This window comes from Penaeus monodon, chromosome 38 (genome assembly GCF_015228065.2).
Source record: "Penaeus monodon isolate SGIC_2016 chromosome 38, NSTDA_Pmon_1, whole genome shotgun sequence".
NCBI classification, from domain to species: domain Eukaryota; kingdom Metazoa; phylum Arthropoda; class Malacostraca; order Decapoda; family Penaeidae; genus Penaeus; species Penaeus monodon.
Genome location: NC_051423.1, coordinates 24,722,714 through 24,732,465, shown reverse-complemented (window position 1 = coordinate 24,732,465; position 9,752 = coordinate 24,722,714). Strand labels below are relative to the sequence as shown.

The following is a 9,752-nucleotide window of genomic DNA, read 5'->3' as shown; positions in this document are numbered from 1 at the left end:
GCCGGAACCGGATGTACCCGCAGGCTCGGCATTGACCTAGGTGCCGGGCCACCATAGCGACAAGCGAGAAAAACGGCAGGCTGGCAAGGGAGGGGGAGGAGAGAACGGCAGGGGAGAGGAAGGGAGAAGGGGCGGAGAGAGGACATGAGAGGAGGGGAGGGGAGGTGAGGGGAGGGGAGGGGTACGGGGATAGGACATGAGAGGAGGGGAGAGGAGAGGAGGGGAGGGGAGGGGAGGGGAGGGGAGGGGAGGGGAGGGGAGGGGTACGGGGATAGGACATGAGAGGAGGGGGGGGGGGGGCAGGAAGGTGGGCTGAGGCAGGTGAGGAGGCACTGCGGTGGTCGTGTACGGGAGAGGGGAAGGGAGAGGGGGTTACGGGTACTACGGATGACCAAGAAGGACGGAGGATACACATTGGGCGGTCAGTGTGGGCGGCGGAGTAAGGGGAGGAAGACATGGGCGGTCCGAGAGGGTGGAGTCGGACGAGGGAAAACGAGGATTTTACGGGCGTGAGAGTGTGGTACTTGTGGGCGGGTCAGTTAGCAAGCTCAAGAATTTACTTCACCTCATGCTTACTGGATATTCTAACAAAATCGCTCAATCCTACAGCTATCATCTAAACACACCAATAAAATAAAAACATACATACATATCAACAAAATATTCCGGCAGAAAATAAGTCTCCAGGCTGCCACCGCCATTCATGTTTCATTCATGACGCATAAGGCAGCCCCTCGAGGCCTACAAAGTAAAGCCCATTGTCAAAGCCAGGCAAAGGGGGGGGGGGGTGCTCTCTCTAGCTCATTGGCGGTCGCAAATTCGCTATGGATCTGGGCCACCTTCGGGATTCTTAAAGAAGGGGCGGGGGGGGAGGGGGAGAGGGGAAGAGAGATGTGAAAGAGGCGACGGAGCTAAGGTCCAACAGAGCATCCGAACAGCCTAACGCCTCAAAACCACGCCAAAATCACCACTATTGCAGCACGCACTTGAGACCCCCCCCCCCCCCAAAGCTGAACGCCACGCGTCCCAATCTCTCCGACTCCGACCTCAAATCTCGCTCCTACGCCCACGGTTCCTAAGGGCCAAAGTAAGAACCAGTGCCAGATGGTCTGAACGAGCGGTCCGGGCCGGCGGTCATCCTGCTCCGGGCTGACCTCCGCCGTAACAGCCTGACCATCGCCGCCTCCCGCGTGACCTTATATGGGGCGCGCGGAGGTAAAAACTCGTAATGACTGTAATCTATTGATAACTTTTAATCAAACGCTTGCCAACCCTGTAAATAAAAGAAACGTTTTTGTTTCTCGTATTTTACAACGTGCGGGGAGACTGTCTGGTTTAGAAATAATGACGCGCTATATCTTTACATATATATACCATTAACGGATTAAGCTAACATGTAAATCACTCAAAAGGTCGATTAACAAAACAGGGCCACAGTCACCAGAAAAAAACAGGAAATACGCCAAAGCAATAATTATACACCTAGAGGACTTCCGACAGTTCAGGGGAGAGCATAATCTGAATTTACAAGTACGCATAAAAACACGAATGTAATCAAATTCAACCCAATGCAAAACTCCGAAATTATGGATGAATAGACAGCTACTCTTTCTTACTGATTTTTTGTAATCTGAAACGCGAATCTGTAGAAAACGTTACTAAACAAATCATCAAAAAATAAAACCAACAAAAATATCTAATTATGACTACAGCCACCCGTACAATAAGAAACGCAGATCTTAAACATGATCCAAACGTCCAGCCACCATTCTGTTTGCTTTTTTTCAAGTGTAATACAATACCTATCTTTTTGTTTTACTAATAGCTCTTATTGTCTAAAAGCGACTTCTTTCCTTAGCCAACAGTTCCCGCTGTCATTTTCCGGCAAATGTGCCAGACCTTTAAAGAAATTAGTTTATTTCTACTAACATGAAACATACATGTTATCATAAAAAAATATGTTGTATACTGGATATGGCGTACACGGTACACAATAACCATGTCGACTATAATCATGACTCTTATAATCCACAATCGGAATATAGTTGATGTCTATACATCACTTACATTAAACACCAGACTAACTTGCTGCATGAGGCCGCGGTGGCCGAGTGGTTAGAGCATCGGCCTCAAGACTGTCACGGCGGTAATCTGAGTTCGAGGGTTCGAGTCACCGGCCGGCGCGTTGTTCCCTTGGGCAAAGAACTTCACCTCGATTGCCTACCTGGCCACTGGGTGGGTAAGCCAGCCCAAGTCGGTGCCGGTCCCAGAACCGGGTAAATAGAGATGGTGACTCGATAAAAATACCGGGCGGAAGGCAACGGCAAACCACCGCTCCAAATTGCCAAGAAAATCATGAAAATCCATGATCGCCAACGTCCTTGTTGGGCAGAGCATTAAAAAAATACTTGCTGCAGTGAAATTACGTAAAGAATGTCAATCAAATATTTCTTTTCCGCCGCACATGCGCCCGTTAGTTTTTTCCGAAGCGAAAAGCGCCGCGTGTCCACAACCAATTAATCTATACATGAAAAGAAATCGAACACGAGCACATTCCTAGACCGGAGGCCTTTTTCTTTATTCAACCATTCTAATCAGTTTATGTTTGTTCATCCAGAAAAACAGACAAATGTTGAAGATGTTTTTAAAATGTCAACTAGAAAGTTTCGCTCAAATGATCAAAGCAAACAAAGGTGAAATCCGAACACGACAAAAATTCCATATAAAGGCGAAGATATTCAAATGCGCCAATTAGCAATCCATCAAATTAGTTCCGAGTGAAAGTATCGCAGCTAAAATAAAGGGGCACTTTTGCTCACATGTTTTTTTGTGTATTAACTTGGCATCCATGGCCTTGGAGTATCCCCTGCTCCTGCTTGCTTGCATGTTATTTACATTTTCGTTTTGTTTACCTTTTCCTATGCAACAAAATATGTCACCTAAATGCAAGAGACATTTTGTTTAGTTTCGAGAAGAGCCTCAAGATCATTCTTGTGGCGTATCTCACATTACAGCAGCCACTATTTGGAAACTAATCTTAGAATGAACTGCACGCCGTATGATAAATGATCAAACACTCAAATAACACTTTTATAAACCCTTGCTCGCGAAATTCCGTTCCATTCTTTTAAAAATCAGACACATTCACGCAAAAAACTATTACACAATGGCACCTACCTTAACGTCGGATTCTACGGGTGATGCTGGTACGGAGATGGTGACAGTGCCAGAATGTGGCCTTGGAGGCGGTGGGGGAGGTGTTGATGTAGGCCTTTTAGCCACCTGCATAAGTTACAGAGAAAAACAATGCATTATTATAAAAAACTAAGGCCACACATGATAAATGAACTAAGTTTTCATTATTTAGTTATTCGAGTTTAACTTCTATTGTGTGAAAAAGTAAATTGTAGATTGTAAAAGCAAGGATAAAGATAGGTAATCTATTCTACTTTGAATAGTGCAATGAAAAGCTAGATCTATAAAAATGTTGTGACTTTCTAAGACAGAGGTTCTCTACATAAAACAATAATCTGAATGTCTAGCCAGCTGTCGAATTATGGATGAAGAACATGTCAGAGAACTGAAGGACTTCAAAGTAAAAAAAATATAATAATAATAATAAAATAAAATAAGATATCTTTCCATGTTTACAACAGGATTCAGCCAGAGGTAATCCTTCAGTTCCCCAACAGCGACTATGCACAGGATGTCCCCGGTGTTCTTACCTGGACAGTGATGGAGTGAGCAGGGTGGATGGTGGGTGTCTGTGTGACTGGGAAGACACTATGGTGAGCAGGAGTGGATGGCGTGCCATGTGCAGGTTCGTCATAGACTGAGCCATGAGGGGTTGGGTATACAGTCATAAGTGCAGGTGTGGAAGGAAGCTGCTGGGTTTGTGTTGGGGCACCGAAAGTAATGGAAGGAGGAGGAGGAGCCACAGAAGGGGACTCCAGGTGAGCGGGAACTTGGGGAGGCGATACCACCCCCATGTTGAGCGGCCGCACCTCTGACAGGGCCAGTGGGCGATGTTGACACACTTCTCCAGGAGTCTTCTCGCTATCAAAGTCCAGTCGAGTAGGAACCGTTCTGGGACCTGAAAGGGGAGAGAAACAAGGGAGGTTTTACCTTGAGCTGTTTTTAATTAAAAATAAAATCTTGTACTACTTGGCTGGGTGTTAAACCAGTTAGCACAGATGGCAAGACTACACTGCCATTCTCACTGTAATAAAGTTCATCCATTATCTTTACACATAGATGGCTATACAAGTGCTTAGTCACCAAGGAGTCAGTTATTAGTCTTACCTGTCTCACCTGTTTACCCTTTTCCTAGAGATTTGAAAGCTTCATTTCCATCATTTTATTGTTTTTAATGTTATTAATATTTTAATAATTTAATAATCATAAAACCAGTAAGAATGAAAACAATGTCAATATCAAGAGTATTAGAAAGAAAAACACATTTTTCTGCAAATTCAAGGAATGGGGAAAACAAAATGATGATAATTAACAGGTAATTAAAATGCCATCCTCAGTGTGTTCCATGCTACCTTGTGCAAAGAAGTCAGCTACATTCAGGGCTTTATTACCTATAATTACTGCAGCACCAAGCCAGGTTCACAACTACAGCCAAACACATATCATGAAAGGTGAAGGCAAAAGTAACCTCCGAAAGACTTATTTTCAAAATATTACAGCAATGTCCATTCATTCACATACTTCTGTTCCTCTCTGTTATCAAATAGTGTCATGTGAAAACATAAAACTGATAAGACCTAACATCACTTTAAAGAATAATTCAATATGAAAAGTGAAATCATATAAAAAATTCCCCCCCCTAATAATATATAAATGTTCTATTCAAAGGCAAGCAAACAAGTGTGATAACAGAAATGGTTCATTGACATTCATCTGTGCAATGTTTCTGACTTAATAAATAGTACTAAAGCTTTCTGAGCAGCAAAAGTTTCAGTAGTGCACAGATACATTTTCAATGCACTGTACAAAATCATTTGCACTGAACTATTAAGAAATCTTTTGACTAGGACTGTGCCTTCTTTCAAAGGAATTTTTATGAGGCATATAGAAACCATTAGCTTGAGTGGATGCCTTTCATATCTCAAACCCTAGAAGGGCTCAAACTCACTCTGGAGACTCTACTGGTCTCTACACTAACATAGCAAATTAAAACAAAATCACTACAATGAAATTCATGCAGTCTTAGTCAGAAACATTTACAAACAAAATCCTAATCCTGGCATCATGGCTTCATCAGCAAATATCTGTAATTTGAATCTTTGCTTATTTACAGAACAATCTGAATTCCCACAAAAAGTTAAGGCAAGAAGGCACTCTTCTAAAGGGATGTAGATAAAGTTTTTTGTGTGTGTGTGTGTTGTAGTTTCTTAATATCACACAGACAAAAGCACAGCAAGACCCACAAACACACAGAGATATAGATAGAGATAGAGATACAGATACAGACATAGACACAGTCACACACCCACACCTCTTTACCCTTTGTAACTCACCAGGTGTGATGGGCGTGGCAGAGCTTGCACTTGTAATGGCTCCCGTGTGACCTCCTGAGTACGAGAGATGGACAGGCTCATGGCTGGGTTGAATATTTTTAATGAGTCTCCCCCAAGCCGCTACATTGATGTTCATCTGATTGGGTCGCAGCACCTTTCCCTTCTGCATGAACAGCTTCTTTTGTCGCTGCAGCTTGGGCTTGCGTGAGATCATGGGATTCAGGAATTTGATCTGTTGAAAGATTTTTTTTTTTTTAATAAATAAATAAATAAAATAATGATAATAATAATAATAATAATAATGATGCTCATCTTATGTAATACTACTTTTACAAGCAAAGTAAAATTGGTTCTGTAAGTCAAAAAATGTTTTAAAGTAAGACAGAATGTTTGATATTAGTTGAAGATGTCAGGACAAATATCAATATATTATCTGCCATCCAAAGAATCATCAAAATCATGAGAAATAAATCTAAAATGTGACAAGCCTGGCTGCATGAATGTCAATATATTTAGAATTGTAAAACAACGCACATGTAAGCTGAACTAATGAACACATAATAAAATCCTGATTGGTAACACTCAGATTGATGCTGAAGGTGTCTTAAGATCTAAATTAGAGATGAATATCTCAAAAAGAAGTAGCATTAGATCTACTTACACATCCAGCTCAAAATATGAAGAGATTGAACTCTAATCCCTTGCCCAGTGACAGAACAGTAAAATTCTTAAATAAAAAACTAGATATCCCTTGACCATCTGAATACAATTATCAAAAAAGTGATACAAAAGCTTCCCTCATGACATGTGAATTCTGCACAAATATGTCGCATGAAGAACTCACCTCAGTAAAAAGAAGTCCCTTTGGTTCTAGCTGGAGTGCCATGCCATGTCTAACATCATCAATGAACTCTTCCAGTCGTAGGAACTTTACTGCACATAGCGACCGCCAATCTCGCCAGTAAATATCAATCTCTAAATCTCTCGACTTATCTAAATCAATGCTAAATCTGTGAAGGGAAAAGTATATATATAATATATATCAGTATAAATTTGAAGTAAAAATATTATCCATATAATATTTACCTGTTATCAAATAAATGAGAAAGTAAATGTTAAAAAAACCTTATTCAGACCAAGTCTTTCTCAGTGAAAATTAGTTCCTACCACCAGGACACTTTAAGAGAGAAAACACTGACAAATCGGTGTAATACATGTTTTATCTTTCTGACTACAAACCATAAATTCATCAATATCAAAATTTATTTTCAAGAACTAGTTATGACTTAAAAAAACATATATATATATATAAATATACAAATATTTCATTTATATATATATATATATATATATATATATATATATATATATATATATATATATATATTATATTGATATTAAATTATATATATGTATATATAATGTATATATAATAATATATATATATATATATGATATATATTATATATATATTATATATATAATATATATAATATATATATATATATATATTATTATATATTATATATATATATAATATATATATATACATACATATATATATATAATAATATATATTAATAAATAATATATAATAAATATAATATAATACATAACTATAATAAATATAATAATATATATATACTAATCATATATATAATATATATATATATAATGATATAATATATATATATATATATATATATATATATATATATATATATATATATATATTATTACACACACACACACACACACACACACACACACACACACACACACACACACACACACACACACACACACACACACACACACACACACACACACACACACACACACACACACACACACACACACACACACACACACACACACACACACACACACACACACACACACACACACACACACACACACACACACACACACACACAGAGGTGTATGTATGTGTGATATATATATATATATATATATATATATATATATATATATATATATATATATATATATATATATATATATATATATATATATATAGATAGCTCCATAATGGCTTGGTCAACAAGAAGTATATAACTAGTATTAGCTATCCCACTTTTTACATATTTCCTTGATTTTCAGATGTATATATATATATATATATATATATATATATATATATATATATATATATATATATATATATATATATATATATATATATATATTTTATTTTTTTTATTGACATTATCATTGTATTTACCAGATGATAATAATAATGACATAAAAAAAAAATCTTGAAAGCTCAAGGAAAGGGAGAAATCAAGTGACTCATTGCTGGATGAGCACTTGTGGAACATTCTCTGTGTACACACAATTCACAAAACAGCAGTGGACATTTCATCTTCCCATTAACAATGGATTGAAAGAGCTTCCCTGAACCACTCACCTCTGGTCCCATGCTGACTGAGAGCAAGGTTTCCAGCTTGTTTGGCCAACCACTTTATTGTTGTCTAATTTTAGTACTGCCATTACCTCGTCTGAGAAAGGTTAAAATAAATGATATTGATCATGCAACATGATGAAAAAATGTGTATGTGGAAGTTAATAAGAACATAAAATAATATTTACCAGAATTAAGGCTCATACAAACAATAACCAAGTTCTTATCTATTCATGACTTTGTGGTATTTTTACATACACAATAATCTTATCCCCAAGCAAAAAGTCAGCATCATAAATACTGTTGAAAGAACATATAAAATCAGTGGTTTCCTTACTAGAAATTTCGTCTTTGACGGAGTAGGACTTTGACGATTTTCCTGTGACACCTTTCATAAATGATTTAAGGTCTGAGGGTCCGGAGTGGGAGTCTCGGCGGGACCGGCCTGGAACATCTTCCAGGAGGTCTTGTACACCAATCAATCTGTAAAAGGCAGGGATTATTACCAAAATAGTTTAACCCCATAGGTGTCGCATGTTCATTGGCTCAAAATAATTGCTCCAAAACACTAACATCAAATATTTACATATGTTTCCAACACCTAAATACAAAACAATTTGATTTTATCTTTCCCACACAGCAAACTAACAACGTAACTGCAAAACCATAGACAATCAAATTCAATTACATCACCACTAAAAAAATACATTTACAGATAGTCATACTAACCTTACTTCTAGTTTGCCAGTGACGGCAGCGCCCTTACTATGTAGAGCTTGTGAGCGACGGCTGGGGTAGTTCTCTTTGTCATAGAGGCTTGTGTAATTGGCCGGTGAGGGAGACGCAGATAGCGAGTTCTCCAACTCCCGCTTCACCTGTGGGAGCACAGTTCAGAACTGTAAGTCACATATCTATGATAGGTAATGCCTAGTTTAGGATCAAAATAGCTTACCGTTTTATTTACTGAATTTTAGAAAGCCTATATGCATAATGCTACACTGAAAATAAAGATTACCCTTCCTTTCCATTTTCTATTTCTAAACATATTATTTAAAGTAACTTTAACATAATTATGGAAATTAGAGGAAAGCTGAGATAACTTAAATAAACAAAATGACTATAATAACACAGTACCTTGAAATAAGAATAAAATGTGGCAAATAGTAAAAACAAATCTCCTCTGAACTTAACTCAGTGATTGTATCTGAACCAAAGCAAGATATTAATAAAATGATGCATGCTTCTCTAAAATACAACATCTGATATCCAAGGATTTTAGTGACAGGTTATGTAACTACTCTAGAATCTGTAGTTAATCTGAATAATTAATGGCAAGTAAGACATTACAATGTACAGCAATGGCAGTAAACCTAAATCAAGAAAGGTAATGGTTTACAAACCTAGAGAACCTCCAGAGAAAATTCAGTTTGAGAATGACAGTTGCAATAGCAGTATTACACCCATTACTGGCAAGTTCACTACAGATACAATATGGGTAACAAGTTTAAGTCAGTACAAGGAGGAAGAGGATGTGCATGATAAGGACAGAAAATTAAGTGAATATTATGCTTAAGCAAAGTGATAGTGACATATAAAGAACATCAAGCCTATAAAACTGGCAGCTAACTCTTTATTAATAGGAGACAAATCAATATTAAAATTTTCATTACAACAGAACATCAACAAAAGCAAGTAATTAATAATACACATTTTATGAAACTAAAAGAAAGTGGCTCACAATAACATTTCAACTAAACACTCATAAATAGTTACAACAGTAGTACTCATTAAAGCTGGCA

General features: G+C 37.6%; 1 protein-coding gene across 1 annotated transcript in view; it reads right to left on the bottom strand.

The window, feature by feature from the left end:
* Positions 1-3,132: 3,132 nt before the first annotated feature.
* The window catches only part of LOC119596803 (serine/threonine-protein kinase N-like), a gene marked incomplete in the record, with an annotated part of 199,060 nt that continues 192,440 nt past the window's right edge, over positions 3,133-9,752 (bottom strand). Inside the window, 7 exon segments of the mRNA XM_037946131.1 lie at positions 3,133-3,282; positions 3,726-4,093; positions 5,529-5,760; positions 6,373-6,538; positions 7,960-8,050; positions 8,291-8,436; positions 8,683-8,828. Coding sequence (XP_037802059.1) covers positions 3,160-3,282; positions 3,726-4,093; positions 5,529-5,760; positions 6,373-6,538; positions 7,960-8,050; positions 8,291-8,436; positions 8,683-8,828 — 1,272 coding nt within the window.